The sequence below is a fragment of the Choloepus didactylus genome, chromosome 7 (genome assembly GCF_015220235.1).
Source record: "Choloepus didactylus isolate mChoDid1 chromosome 7, mChoDid1.pri, whole genome shotgun sequence".
Lineage (NCBI taxonomy): Eukaryota > Metazoa > Chordata > Mammalia > Pilosa > Megalonychidae > Choloepus > Choloepus didactylus.
The window spans coordinates 18,768,307-18,792,235 of NC_051313.1; the positions used below are offsets into that span (position 1 = coordinate 18,768,307).

Here is a 23,929-nt window from a genome sequence, read left to right on the forward strand (position 1 = left end):
GGCAAATGTGAAATTAGTCCTGATCTCTGATCTCTTTCTTCTTATCTAGGGAGGCATTGTTACAAATTTAACAAGAGAGGAGGTGGGCTTTAAGGGGCCCTTGTATCCCGCTGAGCTTCCTGTTGCTTTTATGGATCCCACTGGGTAACCCAGATATGCCAGTCTTTTTACATATCTATCGCCATGATGTATGACATGTGGCTGAGGCTACAGACTTATTACAGAAGTCACTCAGTGTCCAGCAGAGCAGGTGTCATCATCAGTTTTTTGCTTTTTTTCTCCATGTTCTTTTAAATTCCTCTTGATGCTCCAATACTTACTCATCCCCTTTAGCCCTTCTAAATGCTCAGTCACTTTTGTTTTTATTTTCCTTCCCCTTGTCTAGATGATAAAAGCCTAGTATCTCAATAAAGAGCCATGATGAATGCCTCCCATGCCACTTTCCAGGGGTCTTATTTTTCTTTTGTTTAAATCTTCCCCAGTCACAGCAAAACAGTGATACCTGAAAGGAACAGGGTCTTTGGCCTCCAGGAGAAGTTTCCCAAACTGTAACTAGTGTTCTACCTGGGGCAGCGCATCAATCAATAGCTTGTTGTATCTTTTTTTGCTATCCTCTAGTTCACTACTTTTCTCCACTCCCTTGATTCAAGCAGCAAGGCCATTTTGTGCTAAGTTCCTAGTAAAGGGATTTGACAGGGAAGAGAGCAAAAACATAGGAATCATCTGGGCTTTTGGCTTTAAAGCCTAAGAGGGAGAAACCTCATTTCTATGAACATGGCCCCCTTCTTGCAATCCACTACCAAATGGAAAATGAGATGGCGCTGGAAAAAGCAGATGGATGGGGAGTGAGGATTGTATGGATGTTGGTGGGTCCCATGTCGAATAAAACAAGCAAAATGATTCCTGTGTCCTCAAGGGTGGTATGAACACAGAGGAGGGTTGTTAGGTCTGAAGGGAAAGTTCATCAGGAGGACAGGAAAAAGGAATGGTCAGCAGAACCATGCTTGGATATACAACTCAGTACTAGGTGACCTCATCATATGTCCCCAGGTCCAACACACATGCACACACGCACATGCATACAAATACACACATGTATACAAACACGAATGCACACATGTGCGCCCCTTGGTACTAGGTAAGCTTGCTAGAACTTTGATTCAATTCACGGGTGTGGGGTATGAGGGAAACATTAAATTGACTTAGATTATGTGTCCTAGCCCTCACAGCTCTCAAACATAGAGAATGGGGTGTTAAAATAGAAATTACATTGAAATAAAGAGGGTGGGGTCATGAATCTTATTCATCTGAACTGCGGTCTGGGATACATGCCTGCCACATAATAAAAGGAGGGGATTTATGGTTACATAGGGTTAAAATATGCTGAGTTACACAAATTGAACAGATTTCTTTACTATAGGACATCTTAGATCTTTTAATATGCTAATGAGCACTTCTCAAACTGATGTGCTCACAGAAATCTTTATCACAAAAGTATCTAGAGTTGGGAAACACTGCCTTAGTTTTTAAATGCTGATTCCTTCTGGGTGAGCTGCATAAATTGATGACACAATCCTGCAGAATAAATTTGATTGCAATATTTTCATTGCAACCACTTTCTCTTCATTACCCTGACTCTGCAAAGCTCAAAAACATAGGAATCATCTGGGCACTCCAACGTGCAAAGCTTAAAAAATGTTTCTCCTAATATTGCAAATCCATCTAATGGACTTTTTGGCAGAGATAAACACAGAGAAAGGATAAATCCTAAATATTTCTAGAAAATTCTAACCCAAATTCTGTCTAGAAAAATGCAGTATTCCATCTTCTATTTAATAATAGTTTAAGATTATTTTTGACTAAAAGCTTGGAAATAAGCCATTTGCTAAACTACATATGTACATTGCCATCTTTTAAATCAGATTAATAAAGATTTTAGACAATAAATCTGCTTACTTTTCCTTTCTTTTGTGATTTTTATTATTCAGTTTAGGATTCGTTCCAGAGTTCACACAACCATTTTCACCCATGTTAAATAAAGACGTGAGTGGCCTGAGGGTAAGGATGGTATAATGCATGTGATTATGTCCAAGGTCTAGCTCCATGTCTAATATATGACAGTTGCAAAACATGTTTGTTAAATAAAGTGCAGGATTTTAAATCGCAGATGGTTCAGAAACTGTTGTCTAATACATACAGGAAATACAGGGCAGGAAGCAAAGCAATATCAATACATCAGAGACTGCTCTCCGAAATAAGTGGGTTTAATTGCCTTAGATGACAGAAAAGCTGTCATTTTTCTGTTTGCTAAAAAGAAGGCTGCCTGTAGTGAGCTTGGGGTTTGGGGGTAGGCATTTGATGGAAATCTCTCTTGGCAATCACATGTTCTCCTGTTATAGTACGTAATATACACATGCCTTGTTTAAAAGAAAAATACTATTAAAGACCCCCAGCCTCTCTATGTGTTTCATTGCAAATAAGTCCTACTTATTACAGTTCTGTTCTTCTATTACTAATTGACAGAGGCTACTCTGCTCTTAAGTAGTGCTTGTTGCTGGTAGGAACTGTCATTGGTGCTCTGTCCACAGCCTGCTAGCTGCTAGCTAAATTGTCTCCAGGTGACTGGTGCCTGTTTCATTAGTTAAGCACACTGATTGAAACGGGTGATGTTTGCCAAGAAAACAGGGAAGAATAGGCAGAAATAGCCCTCTGAAGGGTTAGCCTTGGTGATGACAGGTGAAGGCAGGTCACTTCCTCTGCCCTTTAGTGACAGCAGCAAAAGGGACTGTTTTCAGTGCTGAAACCGGAGTGAAGTAGTCATGTTTGGCAATGACATCGAGAGGACAGGTAGTAACATTTTCATACTGAGACCAAATCTCCAGAAGGACCTTTTCTCCAAAAACATTTCAGAAGGAAAATTAATCATGCAAATTACATAAAATAATATCCATGGCTCAACAAGAATTAAAAATATTGGCTTAGGAGTAATTAGAATAGGATATAAATCATCATAATAAATTACACTTGGTTTGTATTTTCAAATATATTTTAGGTAAATTATGGACCACTTGCTGAAATATGAACTACACACTGAAGCTACATTTTAAAGTCAAAAAGCTAATTATGAAAAATAAAGGGTGCCAAGGTAGACAGTAAGATAAATCTTAAAGTGCATGACTTCTACCTGAGCAATACTTTCTAGAAAGATTGTAGGTTAATGCTTAACCTTTAAGATTAAAACATTAATCAAATATTCTTGGAGTGAATGGAGATTTATAGAGCAATTTCTAGAGAATAAATAAACTATAAACATACAATGCATTTGTTTGACAAGCATGGTGAGGAACTTCAGTTCACCTCATTGAGTGTGGCAGCTTTTCTGGGATAGTGCAAAGGATGATAATGCCTGTGGTTTTATAACTCCCAAGGTGGAAATCATTTTGAAAGATGGTGTTGCCCGTGCTTACCTCTCACAACGCGGACCTGTGTACTCAACGGGGCACTCATCACAGATCAGTCCAAGACTCCGGTCTAAATGGCACGTCGGGCTAAAGCTAGGTTGACGTTGTTGAATGATGACAGGGACAAGAAAGAAGCAAATACACAAAGTTATTAGCAACATATTTCCAGTCCTCTTTCACCAGTAATGCTATGACCAAAGGGTACAGGCTGGTCATTCTCATCTCACTGACAAAAGATTCAGGTCTGGCCAACAGAGGATGAAATGACATTGCTATTTCTGCAGATGTGAATATAGCCCCATGGAGAATAGGATCCCTGTGACAGGTTATTAACTCACATGTGGATGTTCTGGGTTCGTGATCATCAGTAACAACTGGGAACGTACAGCTGCTTTTTAGGGATTACCCAGGCTTGGCAACACATGGCCTTGCATACTGTCTTTCCAGCCACATCCCTTTGAACTCTTGGCAGCCCAGAGCAATTTGTCAGAGATTCTGGAGAGCTCAGTGTGTGGTGGTGGGAGTGGGGTGGGGGCTTGTCCTACTTCCAACACGGTTACCAGGACCGTGGTGTGCACGCTGCTGCAAATGTGTATTCACAGGCATGCCACTCACACAGTAGGGATCCTGGGAAAAGCCTTACAAGAGAGCAAGCGTGCACATTTGCCTAAACTTATATCAAAACAGAACAAAACAACCTTGCCATTTTACACCTCTGGCATGTTTCAAAGCTTACCTCTCTCTTGCACATATTTCCAGTTTGGGTCTCCAAGTCAGAAACCAGCAGAGCCATTATGTGCCAGCTGTGGACTTGAACATGTCCCACTCTGGCCATCCTTGTGGCCTGTGGGAGATGCCCTTCCCACCTGGACCTTTCCCACAAGACTGGCACGCTGTCCTGGGGTCACCTGCTGGCTCTCTGAATTTCGTGAAAGCTGCTACTCTACCATATTAAAGGGAAATGCCCTCAATTAATCTTTCTCCCATTATGTTTTCCCTAAATAGATTTATTTTCTATTATATATGACAGGACAATTCAGTAGAGGCTTGCTTGATGACTAAATGAATTAAAGAGAGAACAACAAATTAAGCTCAGCAAGGCCTGATCGCATTCTGCTCCTGACACTTGCGTGACTTTGGAATACTTTACTTTTGAGCAAATCAGATCATGGGTAGTATTTTTAAATAATTCTTAATATTCCTTTAGCTTAACTCACAGTAGTCTTGTAAAGATCTAATAATAATTATTATTTTTAAATTTTATTTGAACAATTTCAAAATTTATAAATATTCTATATCCATTAAGCAGCAACCTCCCCTCTTCCTCCCATCATCCCTCGGTAACCGCTAATCTATTTTCTGTCTCTATGAATTTGCTATTTCTTGATATTTCATATAACTCAAATCATACAGTATTTGTCCTTATGTGCCTTTCTTATTTCATCAGCATAGTGCTTTCAAGGTTCATCCATGTTGCAGCGTGTCTTAGAATGTCATTCCTTCTTTCGGCCAAAGAATGTTCCATTGTGTGCATGTACCACATCCTGTTTGCCCATTCATCAACACTTGGGTTGCTTCTCCCTTTTGGTTATTGTGAATGATTCTGCTGTGAGCACTGGCATACAAGCATCTGAGTCTCTGTTTTCAATTTCTTTGGTTATATACTTAGGAGAGGAATTGTCAGCTCATATGGTAATTATACATTTAACTTTTTGAGGAACTGCCACACTGCTTTCCACAGTGGCTGAACAACTTTACATTCCTAATAATAATGACTATAATTTGATAGTAGAAAGCTATTAGAACCAAGTAGTTCTATCTTTTTAAACTATTCAACTTAGGGGAAACTCTGAACGAATCTAGTGGGGCAAAGAGAAAAATCCTTGTTTGAGGTACTCTGAATTTTCAAATATTATCCAGATAAAAGATTCGACATTCTGGGGTTCTGGTGGCTGCCATAAGTTGACCTGTGTTCTGCGAGAGGAAAACCTTCTTTTAGAGGGCAGCCTGTGCCTCGACACCCATGACTCAGATGGAGGGACACCATTGTGGATAATTCTGCTGGCAGCAGAGTCTCGCAGAGGGGAGAAGAGTGTAAACATGGATGGAAACAGGATTTTCTCTCATCATCTCCCAATGATTTGCTACTCTTCTCAGATCCAAAAGAGAGCACTGGATTTAATCAACATTTTGAAAAATCTCTACAGTGCACATGTGTCTTTTTCAAAAATTGATGTTCCATAACCATCTCATCATCTACCAAGAAAGTGACTCCAACTAGAAGTCCTGGGTTTCTCACCAGTGAGTGACTAACATGACTGAAACAAAACCATACCAATTATTTTTAAAGCCCTAAATCAATTTACTATAGCCATGTCAAATGTGGTTGACAAGGCTCCTGACACTTTAAAACTATTTATAAAATAGAATTTGAATTTCTTAAATATCCTCATGAGTCAGTTAAAGCTGACAGAAATAGAGTAAAATGTGCCTCACTGATAAAAGTGAACACTATTTTTAAGGGAAATAAATTAAGCAATAAGAATATATTAGATTTGACTAGCTATTTCCAGTTTCAGAGTATTTTTACAAATGATTTCATCTCATTTCCACAATAATTTTATGAGCAGTTGGAGGCTGGCATCATTTTTTCTTGCCCAAGGTCATATGCTAATTTTCAGAATCCAGCCCGGGATCCAGCACTTCTGACTCCATTTTGATGCTCTTCTTCCTATAACCAACTGTCATTCACACCTACTGATGACAATTAAGCAAGTTTAAGCTCTTAGTATTATCAATACTTGACATAAAGTATCTAAATAAAACCTCCTCATAAAATATTTCTGGATTCATCTCCAAGATTCTTTAAACAATGTAGATTGAAGAGTCACTCCCTTACAGTTGAAATCGCAGTTACAGCTATGGCAGAGTATGGCATTTATCAGCAAAAATAAAATTAGAATTAGAAACAAATATGTATGATGAAAACCGTCTACCAAATTTGGATTAGCAGACATAGCAACCTGACTCTGAATTTGGCCAAAACATGAAACAACAGTTCTGTGACAGGAAGGGGAAATTATGAGATCGTCATCGACTTGAAGTGACTCCAGGAGTATGTCATTTACCACCAGTGGCCCACTCCACACTGGCAGAGAGCATGGTCTGCTCCCTGCATATCACCCCATGCCACAAAGGACACAAGGGATCCAAGAATGGTAGGCATTTTCCACAAACAGGGAAAAAGAAGAGAAGCTACTGCTAGAATAAATAGGATCTGCATGTGGAAATAGTTCTTTTAATGAACATGGATTTTTTGCATTTTTTCTGATCAATTTATTAGGATGACTATGTGTATATGTACGTAGATACATGTGTGAATATTTAAGTACGCATGTATTTAAATATGTACGTGACTATGTATATAGGAATGTATATGAACACATTCATACAGATACAATTAGCATTGTTCCCAAAAGAATTTAATTTTACTTATCAAAATATGTACATGAGATAAAAAGATGCAATGAGGTTAAAAAGAATATAACACTAAAATAATAATATGAAGTCAAGAGTATATTTAGAGTGCAAAAGATATGTTGTAAAGTAAGTTCATTTAATAGTGGCAGGTCACTATGCCCTTGAGCTTTCTCATGGCCTGTGCCAAGAGGGGAACCATCAACAGGAGAATGATTCAGAGTGTCAAAAAGCTGAAAGTAAAGCAGTTGCTCAATAGAACATGAATAATTCCTAAAAATAAAACCTCTGGGCCCTGAAATTCATTCCTAACATAAAATGGTCCCATGTAAGGTGACTCCAAAACCCCTAAAAAAAATCAAGCACATATTAAGTAAATGTGTGAAAGTATTGTTTATTTCTTTAACTCTCATGCACCTGGAATACAAAATACTAAATTGCCCCCTGGGTCTGTGGTAAGAAACAACCACTCATCTGGTGCTGAGGTAAAATTTCCATCATTAGGTTTAGACAAGCAGGGCGTATTCTATATTTGTACATACAAGAGGAGAGCAGGATTCCTTTTAACCAATTGTTAACTTGGGCACTTGCGTAGGGTAAAAGAAACCCAAGGGGATGAGCTGTTGCAGTATCAATGAGGAAGCTAGGGGTCGGTAATTAGAATGCAGGAAGACAACTGCTAGAGGCACAGGGGACTGAGAGGAGAAATCGAAAGATGAAGGAAAAAATTCATGAGTTTGATGTGGACCTCATGAATTTTTGGTTTCTCTGTAAGCTTTTCCTTTTACAGTTCATCAGTGATTTCTCCTCTACCTGCTCTCAGGAGAACCATTAAGCAAACATATTTCTTTAATTATCTTTAAATACTATGAAATCTGATTTAATGTCTACAAATGGATTTTTTAACTAGATGGGTTATTTTCTAACTATGTCTTTTGCTGCTATATTTCTCTAACCTTGAGTTTCTCATTCTGCAAAATGTGATCACATCATAGACCTAGATAATCTTTTCACACTGACAGAGTATAAAAGCAAATACTTTGCATAGTGCCACAATAAAATATAGCTACAATTTAATAATACGTTGAAAAATTTGCAAGGGTATGTTGATTTGTTTAATGTTCAAGGTATTTAGTTTAGTTAAATAATTAAGCTTGTGCTTTCTCACCTGTCCTAGTTCCTTACATTTGGGCTAGCTTAACTGTTGCAAACCCTACAGTCATTTTTTACAGTAAACACCCACAGTTTATACACTACTAAGTTCTATTAATTTTTTTTGCTTGTCTTCAGTGTCTCTGTAATTGTTTCTATTGCTGTAGCCCCAGTGGAAGAAGCACAGAGAGGTGAATCAGAATATATAGGTTCTAATATTGTTTCTGCCACAAGCAAGCTGCCACAATCAAAGCATTTCATTTCTCTGGCCTTTAGTTTTCCCCTCTGGAATACAGGATCAGTATGAGTTATCATAATCATCCACCCATGTGGACATTAAACAATGGGTAGGATAATGTTCTAATATATCAAAAGCACTATTATTTTTAAAGAAATGTCATTGAATTGAATGTTTCTTTATATTTACCTTTTGTCTCAGAATATTTATGTCTCTATAAGAAGTACTAATTTTAACAATTTCAATGTGGCCCCTTAAGTGAGCCCAAAAGTCTGCTCTTGAAGCATTCCATTCTTTCAAAAATTAAATTTTCACATTCCTGATACATGCAAAAAAGCAGTATTCACAATTGTATTAGAAGATAGAACTTATGGAGGGCTTACCTGTTCTCCAGCCTTGTACCAAGAATATCTATCTGTAGCTATTTCAATAATATCTAAGTGTTCAAGGACAGAAATCTATGTGTCTCTCACAACATATTTAGGCTACAGGCCATGTGATATCAAAAATTTATGAATATAAAGCATTTGATATATTTACATGTGGAGAGCCGCTTTCCGGGTTAGGGCCTAGTGGACATGCCGCGACCTGCTCTAGAGTTAGGGCCTAGTGGACATGCCGCGACCTGCTCTAGAGTTAGGGCCTAGTGGACACGCCGCGACCTGCTCTAGAGTTACCCCCGCCCATCGAGTGAGCCAAGATGGCGCCTGCATCCCGTTTCCGCATATGACGCATGGGGCAGCGGTTGCTGCTAGCCTATTGTACACGCTTTCGTAGTGCCAGCACATTGGTTGTAACTATTGTATATAAGAAATTGCCCGGGCTAGCCTCGGGGAGACAGCCCGCAGGGAGCCGTGCCTGACGGCCGCATAGAGGTTGTTCTCCCACGGGGTGTAGGGCCTCGTGTGGAATATGTAACAGAGAAAGTTTTCTTCCTGGCTCCAGTAAAAGACTTGCATTCACTGCCATTGTGTGCCTCAAGTGTCAGTTTGTCTGTGTCTCTCCCTCTTTCCCTCTGTTCTCCTTGCCGGCCGAGGACAGGACGTGTGGGACCGAGCGAGAAGGCGCCGGACAAGTGGTGGCCCGTACGGGGCGCGAACCCGCGACCTTGGCGTTATCAGCACCAAGCTCTAGCCAACTGAGCTAACCGCAGCGGACTTCCCGCGCCTGATCAGCGCGAGAAGGTGAGTGCTTCTTTTACGTGAGAGTCAGGGCCCGGGGGTTCTCAGGCGGTCCCGGGGACTCGGAAGAGCTCTCCGAGTGGTTAAAGTACAGTGCCGACTGCAAGCATGGGGCAGTCTGGAAGTTCACCTTTGTTGGCTCCTTTAAAAACCCTCCTGAAGCAGAGGGGTATTTCAGTTAAGAAAAGCTCCCTACAGAGGTTTCTCGATGATGTTGAAACTTTTGCCCCTTGGTTTCCCTCCACCGGCAGCCTCAGTCTGCCCTCTTGGCTGAAGCTTGGTCACGATATAGACCGGGCGCGTCAGACGGGCGTTTGTCTAGATCCAATTCTAGTCCCTATATGGGAGACCGTTCGCGCGGTCCTTGAACTGGAGTCGGCTACGGGCCTAAGTCCGTCCTCCGCCTTGCAAGAAGCACGGTGTGCGCTCCAGGAAACCCAGTCAGTTTCGTCAGCGGACGGCTCCTGCAAGGGCAAACCGCCGGAGTCCAGTGACTCTGACTCAGAGTCAGATAGCGATACTGACGAGAAGGCGGAAGCATCCCCGCTAATTGAGTGGGAGGGGCCTCCCGCCACACCCGTGCGGCCTTCCGCCCCGCCAATGTCTACTGCTGCACCCCCAGGGACACCCCAGCTCCCAACTGACGCTTTGGGCGGTCCCACCAAAGGACCTCGCCGAGAGCTCCCTCTAGTGGCCATGCCCAGTAAATGTAATTATCCTTCGCTGCCAGACCCGGAAACCCTGATGGGTCGGTCAGGGGAGGGGCAGCCTTTGCCACACCCCCCGCCCGAGTATACAGGCCCTCAGGACCTTTTGCCATTAGGTAGTGGTGGGAGACATTTCTGGAGATGGAACCCTTTCACAACATTTAGACCTTTTGGCATGCTGGGTGGCTACCAGCCACTTGAGCCGCAGCCAGCCTCAGAAATGTACCCGGTTATTATTAACCACCCAGGCAACAATCAATATGAAGCTTATGATTACAAACTTTTGAAGGAATTGAGGCAGGCCGTCCATCAGTACGGCCCCAATGCCCCTTATACCCTGAACATGGTCGAAAACCTCTCCGCCCTAAATCATACGCCCGCAGATATCGTTCAGTTAGCCCGTGCTTGTTTGCCACCAGGTCGATTTATAGATTGGAAAGCGTGGTTTGAGGAGTTAGCTGAGGAACAAGCAGCTAGGAACGCAGCGGGAAGACATGGCGCATGGAATACAGACATGCTGTTAGGAAGGGGAGCCCATGCCCAAAATCAAACGCGGTTCCCTCAAGAGGTCTATGCCCAAATCTTCCGTTGTTTCGTGGGAGCTTGGAAAAAGCTGACAGGTGAGGGAGAGGCTCAAGCCTCGCTCAGTAATATTCATCAGGGCCCCACAGAACCTTTTGTGGACTTTGTAGCTAAAATGCAGACTGCAGCCGAGAGAATTTTCTCAGATCCAGGGGTGGCAGAGACTGTAGTTAAACAAATGATATTTGAACAGTGTAATAAAGAATGTAAAGTTATTTTAGCACAAAACAGAGGAAAACAGCTAACGGACTGGGTTCGGCTCTGTAGAGATGCTGGCAGCCCGTTAACTAATGCAGGTCTAGCTGCCATGCTAGCCAACTCCTTACAAGTGTCTGCAAAGAAATCTAAAGAACTAGAAATGAAGCCCAGAGGATGTTTTCATTGTGGCCAGCTGGGACATATTAAGAGGAACTGTCCCAATAAAGGTCAACCACCTGCCACTCCACAGTTTGGGAGACCATATGCAGCAACCAGGCTATGTGGCCGTTGCCACAAGGGACCTCATCGCGCAGAAGACTGTAGGTCAGCCTTCGATGCGCAAGGTGTGCGCCTTTCTGGCCGTCCTGAACAGGACCCCCCTCCTTTGTTTTTAAGGCCACTGATCTGTTCCCCCCTCCTAATCCAAAACCTGTTGGTTATCCAGGCAGCCTAAATACACAAGATTATTATATGTGTCCATCTTCAAATCCTGGAAAATCATACTGCAATTCCCCCTATGAGTACTACTGTGCATACTGGGGGTGTGAAACATTAGCCACTGGCTGGAAACCTTCTGTCCCTGACAAATTTCTAAATCTTACAGTAATCCCTTATACTTGCCTAAACTCAGGCAATCGCTATTTCGACAGGTACCTTTGTCCTAAAAGGCTAATGCTCACCGTACAAAACCCTACAGATACGTCTTGGCTCATGGGTCGAACCTGGGGCTTCCGAATTTATCTAGCGGGGTCCGATCCGGGATCCCTTATTCTCATAAAAAAGGAAGCAGCTCAACATTCATCTTCGGGCATTGGCCCCAATAAAGTCATTAACCCCCTTTTTCCACAGCCCTCCAGCCGCACCTCAGCTCCAACCAGCCGCACCTCAGCTGCAGCTCCAACCAGCCGCACCTCAGCTGCGAACAACGCATCGCCAACACCACCACCCCAACCTTTTCTGCCTCCCTCTCGTTATTCCTCTCCCCCGCATTCCTCTCCCCTCCTCAGCCTTATCCAAGCAACCTTCACCTCACTAAATGTCTCCTACCCCAATTTTACCTCCTCCTGTTGGCTTTGCCTCTCCACCTCTTCCTCACTGTATGAGCCCGTCGCCTCCAACTTCTCCTTTTCAGAAAGTACAGAAGACAACCCCTCGGAATGCAATTGGAATACCTCAGTTATCCCCCTAACCTTTCATTCAGTCTCCTTTACAGGAAAGTGCATCCGCCCTCGCTCAAGTAACTCTCCCAGCCTCACAGCCTGTGCCAGCTATTCATCTCCCAGCAGCTCGGCAAAATTTCTCATTCCTCATAACTCCTCCCAATGGCTCTGCTCCTCTACAGGACTTACCCCCTGTCTCAGCACGAATGTCATCAATGAATATAATGAAACTTGCCTCCTGATTGTCCTTATCCCTAGGGTCCTATACCACAGTGAGGAAGACTTCTTCCTCCGCCTGGAAACAACTGCAGTTCCTGCCACTCTGCAAAAGCGAGAACCCATCACCGCCCTCACGATTGCCTCCCTCCTAGGTCTTGCAGGCGCTGGCACCGGGATTGCTGCATTAGCCAGTCAAAGTTCCGCCCTAACTCAACTCCGGGCTGCTGTCGACGAAGACATCCGTCACCTACAAGACGCTATTTCCCATCTTAAAAATTCTGTCAATTCCCTCTCTGAGGTGGTGCTCCAAAACCGCCAAGGCCTCGATCTTCTGCTCCTCAAAGAGGGAGGCCTCTGTGCCGCCCTAGGGGAAGAGTGTTGTGTGTATGCCAATACCACAGGTCTTGCAGAGAACAGTCTAAAGAAGGTCCGGGAAGGACTGGAAAAACGTAAAAGAGATCGTGAGGCTGCCAGTTATTGGTCCAGTTTCTTCACTCCCATCCTCCCATATATCCTTCCTTTTCTTAGCCCCCTAATAATAATTACTCTAGCTCTCGCTTTCGGACCATGCATCATTCGCAGAATCGTCCAACTAGTAAGAAAACAAACTGATGCTATTTTTTACCAGCAACTCGCCACCTCTGATGACCACTGCTCCGGAAGGCCAGCCGAACCTCCACGACCCCGTCGCCATCGGTCGACTCGACGACCACGAGGCTTTTCTCGGTCGCAAAAGCATCGCACCAACATCGCGCTCCGGCTTCTCTGAACTGTTGAACTTTGAACCTCCCTCCGCCTATGACTCCTTCACCTAGCCCGCAGCAGCTAAGCCATCGACAATCGACTGAACGCCTTGTCACTGCTGAGCCCCCACCTCGCTGAACTATCGTTGATTCCTTTTACTCCCCCCTCACATGGACAGCAGGCTCTAGACTGATCGGTCCCCGTCCCGGCCACTCGGGGTGGGGCGCTCTGGGGCCGGGTTCGCGGCAAAGTCCATGGCCATATCCCGGATATAGCATATAGCTCCAGCAGTCTCAAATTTTGTCTCAGGCGAGTCTCTTAGGCGGGGTCCCGGTTGTGGCCACACGGGGCTCTGGCCATTGCACAGAGACGCCTAGTGACGCCTTTGACGCTGGTTGCCACTCTCCTGCCCCAACCGTCTTTCCCCAGTTACGAGGCGAAGTACTGTAGGGAGAGTCACGTTGTTTCCAGCTCACGGGCTCTCCGGTCTCTATATGAGGTAAGCATTCTGGTCGGTGCCAGAGGTTCCGCCGTAAGATGGCAGGGGCCTAGTCCAGACTCCCCAAAGCACCAAAACATGTAGTGGGTCACTCAAGCCCACGGGAGTACACTCATCAATGGAGACACTGGGTTGAAATATATAATAAGGGGGGAGATGTGGAGAGCCGCTTTCCGGGTTAGGGCCTAGTGGACATGCCGCGACCTGCTCTAGAGTTAGGGCCTAGTGGACATGCCGCGACCTGCTCTAGAGTTAGGGCCTAGTGGACACGCCGCGACCTGCTCTAGAGTTACCCCCGCCCATCGAGTGAGCCAAGATGGCGCCTGCATCCCGTTTCCGCATATGACGCATGGGGCAGCGGTTGCTGCTAGCCTATTGTACACGCTTTCGTAGTGCCAGCACATTGGTTGTAACTATTGTATATAAGAAATTGCCCGGGCTAGCCTCGGGGAGACAGCCCGCAGGGAGCCGTGCCTGACGGCCGCATAGAGGTTGTTCTCCCACGGGGTGTAGGGCCTCGTGTGGAATATGTAACAGAGAAAGTTTTCTTCCTGGCTCCAGTAAAAGACTTGCATTCACTGCCATTGTGTGCCTCAAGTGTCAGTTTGTCTGTGTCTCTCCCTCTTTCCCTCTGTTCTCCTTGCCGGCCGAGGACAGGACGTGTGGGACCGAGCGAGAAGGCGCCGGACATTTACATTTTGATTTGCTCCCCTAGGGATAAATTTCACTATCTAGTTACCATCTATAGCTAGAATATATACATCACTAAGGTAAGAAAGCCAAGGAAACAGTGGACACTGTAAATAGTTGATGAAGTTGATATATATGTATAATTCAAATATTATATGCTTGTCTGTATTCATATATCATAATAATTGTACCAATCTATCTCTATCTCCCTACACATTTGATTTATTTAGCAATATTATCTAAGAAATTTGGAGTCAAAAATGCTTGTGATCTATAAGATTTATGACCAAGGATTAAACAGATAAATCACCAAGCAAAACTATCACTAAGCCATACACTTCTAGATGAAGGTTGCAGCAAACTTTAGCTCTTTTTTTTTTTTCCTAAACAAGCTGTTAAAATTCAAATTCCATCTTCTGGATTATCTGCAAATATTCAATTTATTCCTCAAAGCTTCTGACTCATATTACAAACAACAATGAGTTTTTAAAAGTTTTTTTTAAAGAATAATAGTTTCTATATGCTATTATATGTCCCATTGCTTAGTGATTTAAAAAAAGAAAACATTTGAGGTTATTATATTGAAATGGATTTTCCCATCACACTTGTACATCTAAATCAATGATAATTTACCAAGTTGTCTTAAATGTAAAGACTTCGTAACTGCAAACACAAAAAATCTAGGATTTATAATTTTTATAAGTTGATCACTATCCTCTCTAGGTATGGAAATGCTGCATTTAAATTGGAATTTAAAATAGGGTACTACTCTAGTCCCAGTTCTACTGAAAAGGATAAAATTAAATAATGTGAGTAAAGCATCTTGAAAATTGAAGGATCTTTAAATACTCAGTGTAATGGCTATCGATATGATTCAGTTGTCTTTGTTTTAAAAAATCATGACCAGCATAATTATACCAAATTGGAATCCAAATATTTTAGGATATACCATTACTGGACACAGGGATTGCAAACTCTTTGCCACTGCTGGATAATGTTACAATGCTTGTTGATTTTCCTTTTCTTTCATTAACACAGTTAGAACCCATTGTCAAAGTGGAAGCACCCCAAAATAGAGACAACAATGGGTAATGAATGCCTATAATTTCCTAGGTAAATTTTTCTCCCTGATGGCTCCTCTGCATTTATACTAAAATTGGTCAGATTTGAGAGTAAATCTATAATATCTACATATTCAATCAATAACATAGTTCTCAAAATGTATTAGCTAGCTTTCACATGTAACAATGAATGGCCACTTCTGCTGGATTCATAGCTGTGCTAATATCTATGACCTTTTGGCTGGAAGTAGATACAATGCAAATGAGAGTCCAGATGCAATATGGCTGCTTTTCTCAGTGAAAGTTAAGTTTGAATAATGAGTTTTGTGTAAGTGGGGATAGTTCTTGGGAATCCCATTGAGCCACAGAGAATGTGTAGGCTTCCAGTGAATGGTCTAACTCTTCATATGAACACCAGAGGGTAATATTGTCATAATGTTGTGACCAGCATAGGGATAGCCAGTCATTAATTATGGTGGGATTTATTTAATTTGTTGCTAATATTCAGTATTTTTCAGTATGTTTCCCTCTTGCCTTCATTGTCTTCTCTAACACCCTTGGTTGCCAAAGGATCTTCAGACTGATGTATCCAGGCTCATACCCTAAGCTCTGGAAATTTTCTGATCCCAAATATATATTAAATCAATTTCCCATTTTCTCAGGGATTTGCCAAGGAACTTGATTTATCTGATGAATCAGCTAATTTTTTTTAGTGATATCACTAAAAATGTAACATGTATATAAGCCCTAAAAGTATACTTCAGAGAACTGAAAAACACATGGGCTTTAAGGATTAAATTCCAACTCTGATAATTTAATACTTTATGACCTGAATAAGTTACTCAATAACAGCTGGTCTTTGTATTGGGATCACCATGTCCAATCATTCCTTTAGGTTCTTGATATATTTTACTTTATATAATCCTCACAAAACCCCAACAAGAGAGTCCTATCATCACAATTTATGATGTAAGAACTGAGCCACAAAGAGTTTAAGTAACTTGCCCAAAGTCTCACAGCTAGCAAGTATGGAACCCAGTATTTAAACCAACATGGCTCCAGAATTGGTACCATAATGCTATTTTTTACTCAGAGCCACCATTTCTTAATCTGTAAAATGAGGGTAAAAATACCCACCTTAATTTTTAGTTTTGAATGCAAAACATTACCAAATATAGTGCTTTGTGCTAGGCTTGGCATACAACAACCTGTTTTCATTAAATGTAAGGTTTTTTTCCCTACCCTTTCAATCACTAAGGTAGAAAATTCTGACAGGAGATTGTTGGGGAGGAGGATAAGGATTTAATTGGGGCTCAAGAGCAGACAGCACTATTCCAGTAAGGATTTTTAAGACTAATGATGGAATTATTCTCAATCTTTAGCTTATAGTCTTCATTTGAATTGACTAGCAAAAGATCATTTTCCTGAGGATCTTCTTGCATAAGACCTCAGAGTGTGATCTACTTGATCACACCTTCACACTAAAAGACCAGGGCTGAGAGATTTCATTAAAAATTTCTGCTCTGCAAGTATTATCACAGCATTTAGAAAATAGCTAGAAGTTACATAAAAATGATCTTGGTATTCAATTTCCTTTGCTTATTATGACTTCAGTCACATTGGATTAAGGCTCACCTTCATTCACTTTAACTAACTAATGCTTAACTAATAATAGCATCTTCCAAGATTCCACTTAAGAATGAGTTCACACCCACAGGCCTGGGTGTCAGGATTTGAACATGTCTTTCTTGGAGACATGATTCATTTCCACCACTAAGTTTATGAGGATTCTCAGAAAAAAATCCCTTTCACTTAAAGTTATAATTATTTACAGTTGTTTACTAGTAAAACATGTTGATTTTGGTTCAATAGAATATGCTCTATTAAAACAATCATTTTTGGTTTCCAGATCTTGTTTTCGTTATTTACTTAGGGATGGCTGTCCTTAGGGAAAGTAAGTTAGAGCAGCTGTAATAGAGAAAATCGGAAAAGGAAAAGAGAAGAGGAAAAACGGTGTGTTTGGTTTGGTTTAGTTTGGTTTATTCTAAGAGATATTGTCCTAGGAGAATAAGTAGAAAAAAAGAAAAGTGGATGACAAGAAAAATTGTAGAAAGTTTGCATTAAACTGTTAAACTGTTTCAACACATTTATGTACATTAAGATTGAAATGACAACCCATATGTCAATACTCATATATAATTTATAATATAATACTTGCCATTATGACTATTTTAATAAGATAAACTAATATATATATGATATAAACTAATATATATAAATGACCTTTTAATTGTATCATAAAGGTGTGTGTGTGTGTATTTATATAAAATATGTTTGCCCTTTGGGGTTGGTTTAGAAATTTTATTTGAGTTCACTCTCTTAGAAATTAACTTACCAAAATATTAAAATTCTGAAGAATAAATATTCACAATTTTAAATATTTTATGTTTAGATTAAAAACTCCTATTACTTTCCTGAGAAAGTCATTTGTGTATCTATTACTTATTCATGTGTGATGAAACGTGAGAAAGGGCACATTCTCTATCAGAAGTACATTTGCAGAACTGGATGCCAAACTCATTAGAGAGGTAAGTTTCTCACTCACTTATTAGATGGGATATTGAGTGGACAGGCACAGGGCTGGCAGTCTTCAGGGGTTCCTTTAGTAGCATCGCCATAGAAACCCGGAAGGCACTCACTGCAATATGGGCCAACTGTGTGGTCCTTACAGTTCTGAGGAAGAAATGAATATCAGAGTTTAACATTTCAGTCTCACAGATCAATGTGTTCCCAAAAATAGCTGCACAAAATCATTAGTCTGTTTCCTACCAAGAAGAACAATTTCTTCACATTAAATGGTCAATTTTACAGCAGGGAAATAGCATGGGAAGTAATTTAATATCTAGCTTATAAAGTACATGCTAGTTTCAGCATATGAATGCATACAAAAGATGACTGAGATTCATTATAAAATATTTTTTCATTATGCAAATCTTTATTTCCTTTTTCCTTTAGTTGTTTTTCCTCTGTAAGTATGTATACAGAGTCATGCTGCCTAATAACGTATGTTTGGTAGAAATTAGAGCTGATTCCAGGCAAAATCAATTGTTCAGTTTAAAACTTCTAGTTTAATGAGGACTGTGGCAAATCATACAAACATCTGGAACTATCACCCTCTTACCTTAGATGTTAATCATGACCTTGGTGGACTCATGGTGTGGAGCATGCACTAATGTATTAGATCTGTGAGGGGCTTGCTCAACTCATAATTATTGAGAAAACTGAAAAAATGTAACATGCACCGAACCATAATGAAACCACAAAGCACATAACAATTTTCCATGGACATTTAAAAGAAAATTGAACTGGCATTTTCATGCCCATTGGTACTTTTTGGACTATTATTTTTTGTCTATTTCAAAAACACAAAATCAAAATAAAATTATTTGCAAGTCTTGATTCCTTCATATCAATTAAAGGACATTCATCAATTCAGGCTTTGTTCACAAAACTCATCAAGACTGGAATCAAGATGAACAATTCTGTTAATCAAACACAGGAATTATCTATAAAGCTTCCAATAGCAAAGCCTGATAGATTTTTTTGATGTTTTGGCATCATGTAGACATATAGATTTTTTTGATGTTTTGGCATCATGTAGACATAACTTCAGTCCCCAATGGCTAAATAAAATATACTTAATTCTTACCAAAAAATCACACAGTATAGATTCATTGTGACTGAAATATATTTAAATTAATAAGCATATAAAATTATGATCTTTTCCCATATTGAAAAAAGGTCATCAGAGCATAACCTTTATTTTTATGATTAAACCAAACCACTACAAGCAAAATTTGTGGAAGAATAACTGAAACATAAACTCACTGAAACATGGAGTAAAAATTCATTAATCTGGATGACCTTTGGCAGACCAACCTAACTCAATGAAAACTCTGAATTATTATTAATTTCAATATATGGTAAAGTAAGTTAAATTTTAATTACATATTTTTAATGGATTTAATAAAATCCAAGTAAATAAATACATATTTTTGAATATAGTTTACTAAAGGTCTTTCAGTGGTAGAGGTTACTGAGTAGAAGATATTTCAGTTATAACCAAATAATTTAATTCCCTGAGCCTCCAATTTACATTGTAAAATAAGGGAGCTAAAGTCAATGATTTATAAAGTTTTCATGCTCTAAATTCCCATGCCACTTTCGTCAACAATAAATGAATAGGTAATTCTGTAGTATCTGATGATATTTGAAAATAGTTTTTATATTATTTTATGTTAAATTCTTACTCAAATTTATTTAGAAAGCCTTTTTTTCAAAGATATCATAAAGGTTAAATTCACTTTAAACACTTGTCTATATAATAAGCATATTGGGATGGAACATGGAAATATAGGTTAATTTGAAGAAAACTTTTCCCCTTTGATTTGATCTTCATACTGTTTGCTTTGAGTTTTCAAGTTTAGCCTGAGTTAGCAAACACCAACAACTGTTTGCTTGTTTGTAAAAATCTTTGCATATTGTAACATTGGCAAAATCAAAATTATATTTTCAAACATTTAGGAAATTTTAAAATAGGATCATAAAATTGATTACACCTAACCAGGTTGAAAATGGTATTCTTAAAACTCAGCTGAAAAATCTTGCATAACTCAGAGACCCAGTTTGTCTTCAACTATTGGTTAAAAAGAGAAATAACATTTAGAAATTTCTTACATTTTCTGAACGTCACGTTTCACTGAAAGGAAATAATAAAAATAATCTTAAAACTCAAATGATCTTTGCAATTGAACTATAAAAAAGGCATTAGGCAACCAATATAAAGAAACTCCAAACAGAAATAATGAAAGGTTCACTCTGGTGGGCTGATTATTTTTACAGGTGTCCTGCTACAAAAGTGGTATTCAAATGCTCTCTGCTCACTAAGCAATTATGTAATCTGCACATGTGGCTCTGAGCACTCCCTGGGTCTTTTCAAGATGTAAGTTAAAGTAACCTTTTTAAATAGGTCCACACTACAGCACAAGTCTGGATTTTGATCTGATATCAAAAATATAGTTCTGCTTATTTATAACCAGACTTCAAAGCCAAGCAAGGCTAAAAAGCAGTTTATCTGCAAATTTCATAAATTATCCGCTTACTGCAAGGGGTGGGTGATATGAATAATAAAAGGAAGCTGAAAAGATGGGTCAACTGAACAGTAATGGTGTGCAACATTCAAACATTTTTTCCTCATTGTGGATCATATCAGAGCCATTATGCACAAATTTGGATATCAGCATTTAGTTACAAAAGCCATTTCAGATGAAAGGCACGTGAAAGTCTCCAGAAAATACCCTACATGATCACCTATCTACCAGCTATAATGGAAAGCCCAGGGAACACAGATTCTGTCTCTGTCATCAAGATCTCCACTGTTTCCCCAAGATTCCTTCATTTGGAGGTGGATTCCTATCTCCTTGTCCATGAAACAGAGTCAATGCACTAAAGTTCATTAGTAGAAGGTCACAGATTATCACTGCTGCCTCCTTGCTTTCTTTAAATTATCCTGAGCAAAACTATTTCATTCTGAAAATTGGCTCCCATTCTTAGAAACATCACACAACCAAATGGACCATCGGCATGATCTGATTTCACCCTAATGAATTCAACTGAAGTATTACCATCAGGAACACTGTAAGTTTAGTATTGTGATATTTTTGTCTTTTTAGGTATAAGCAAAGCAAATCCGTATCAGTTTCAAGCTGAATATGTCGTATTGTATATTAGTAAAGTGTTTAAAGGTAACTCAATATTTTTCCCAAGATACATTTTAAAAGACTTATGGTATAATTAAAATGAAAACTGCTTAGTCTTTCTATTCATAAAAATGCCATTTGGAAAATCCACTGATCCACAAATTAAGGCTATCATGCTTTACACTGCAATGCAATTAAACAAAAATCTGATATAGAGCAAACAGAAAGAGCATGAATAAACCTAAATGCCATGTTGTATTGAAAATAACAAAAAGCCCTGAATTTTCATTTTGGCTTTTTCCCAGAAGCTTACAAGTAGAAGAAAAAGGAAAAAAGTGAGCAAGAGAAAGAAGGAACATTAAGAAATACAGATAACAGAGTCTATAGGGAATGGGAGTACAATATCCTCCTAAACTGGCACTGTTTCAGATTGTGTTTCTGCAAGACTAACGAAATGAGAAGTGTTTCAAGCTTCATGCTATGTCAGATGATATAAAACTAAAATGCCCTTGAGTTAATCAGAATGATCTATTCAGTGTAATCTACCAATCCAAAGGTTTCTTAGCAGGATGGAAAGTGCTTTGCCTTTCAGAGCTTTTCTCTGGTTAAAAGTAAAGACTTAATTGTTGAAGGAGTAAACAGCTCTGGTGAACATGTATTGTACATATTTGTTATTTTTTATTCTATTTATGAAGCTTTGAATTTAAGTATTGAAAATTTACAATAAACAGTATGCTCTCATTTTCAATGCAAATAAAATTGAATTATGTCTATTACAAAGCCTATATTTTACACTTTTCATATCATGAGGATATAAATCATTTCCTATTTTAGAAGTAAAGTCTATTTTTGGTAGAGTTATGGAAGGATGTGAAGCCATGTATATTCTTGGTAGGTCTCTCAGTCATTAGTTATTCTTTATAATGATGTGTGTGATCCTAATACAATTGTTAGTGCAGTATGAATAAACACTTCCTAATACTTGCTACTCAGGATGACCATATATGAAAGGGCATTCTTAGCTTCTCACTCAGTTCAATAAAAGATCTCTGTCAAATCACTTCTTGACTCAAGTGTTTAAAGTTCCAAAGGTAGTAACTGAATGGCAGTTTGTAAGTGTCTGCCTTCTTAAAATGCTTCTGCATCCCTGGAAGTGATGACTGAGGAGGAAGACACCTGGCTTATGTCACTTCCGGTCAGCTGGAGACCGTGCAGCAGATGCCAAAGGCCTTGGGTGAGAGTCTACTGTGTCTTGGCAGCCAGCGTCCCGGAAGGCAGGAGGACCTACCTGGCATACTCCGGTGATGTCATCGCAGGACTCAGCATGGCCGAAGCACTGACATGGTTCACAGATGCCACCGAAAAGAGTGCTGTTAACGCGTCTGTGCCTGGGCCAACAAGACTGAAAAGAAGACAATGTTTCTGTCAGTCTTTGGGTTTTTTTTTAAATAAGTGTCTTTTTGGATAAAAAGAAAATAATTTAGCTAGCAAATTCAGCAAATGCGCTCATCAGAGAATTGACATTGAAACACCACTACACAGCTATCCCTCCTCACACTGTAGTTCGTACTGACCTTAGCGTTATTGGCAGGTATGAGATTAGAAGAAGCATTAGCTTGGTTTCTCTTCTGAAATGGTAAAATAAAGCAGAGATATAAAGAGTTGAAATATGACAGTCTCAAAGTAAAAAGAAAAGAAAGGAAAATAGAAAAAGTACTGGGGGAAAAAAGCAGCAAATATAGAAGAACTCTTCAGAGAATCTTAGCCAAGAGATCACCCAAAATAATCCTAATAATTTTGATTTTCTGGAATATACTGTCTTTCCAAGACATGAACTGCCCTTTTTTCCCTCACTTTGCAAAAACCTTTGAAATTATTTGGAAGAAAGGAAACACCTTGCTCTTACATTTGACCATATAAACAGCTGATTTTTAAGCATACATAATTTATGTATTTCATTCTAAATTCCCTCCATTCTATTATGCTTTCTCAAAGCTTCACAAAATTGTTTTTAATTTATTTGCCATATTTTCCCTTAAAAATTTGTTTTATATTATTATTCTATTACAAATTTGTCAATATTCATCATTCTCTTTTTAAAATCTGAAACACTTGGTTTATAAACATGGAGTTCTGGTTAAAATGGCACATTTTTGTCTCAGATAACCTGTGTGGTAGTGCCTGCTGTAAGTTCACTGTCACTTAACCAAGTTTCACTTCAGTGTGCATTACTGCAAACTAGATTGGGATGCAAAATAAACCTAAGGTAAATATTGCTGCTCTCTGGGAGCTTATGATCACCCTGAAGTTAAAACTAAATTTTGTGGGTTAACTATATTTCTGGATGGTTAAATACAACATAATAGTATCATGAAAACGCTATTTTTTTCTAGTTGAAAACAGAAACGAGAGAAACCACTGAAGTAATAAAATACACAGAATTGTGTTATATCTTGTTGGAAATGTTCTTTCTGCCTCAGGATATAAGGACTCATATTTGAACATCAATAGCAAGCACATAAAAAAGGGATATGCTGATACTTCATATCTAAAGGAAAAGAAAAAGCAACTTTTCTCTTAATTTTGGCAGTACAAAAAAGGTGTTAATTTTCTAATTCTTTCTAATAATTTTTCCCCCATTTAAACACAAGAAAATATGTTTAGGAAGACAGAACATAACATTTCCTTATGTTATATACAACTTTAAAAACTGATGAAGCTACATACCCAAAAAGGAATAGAAATCATGGATGTTAAGAACAGGGGAAGAACTGATTTGTTGTTGTCAGGAAAGATGTTCA

The 23,929-nt window shown here is 39.5% G+C and overlaps 1 protein-coding gene across 2 annotated transcripts in view; it reads right to left on the reverse strand.

Moving 5' to 3' along the window:
- Positions 1 to 23,929, reverse strand: part of LAMA2 (laminin subunit alpha 2) — a 535,576-nt gene that overhangs the window by 214,388 nt on the left and 297,259 nt on the right. For both annotated transcript variants that reach the window (XM_037842983.1, XM_037842982.1), the window contains exons 16-18: positions 22,417 to 22,530; positions 17,975 to 18,102; positions 3,468 to 3,554 (exon numbers count right to left, since the gene is read on the reverse strand). In XM_037842983.1, the coding sequence (XP_037698911.1) occupies positions 3,468 to 3,554; positions 17,975 to 18,102; positions 22,417 to 22,530 (329 nt within the window). The remainder of the gene's footprint in view (positions 1 to 3,467; positions 3,555 to 17,974; positions 18,103 to 22,416; positions 22,531 to 23,929) is intronic.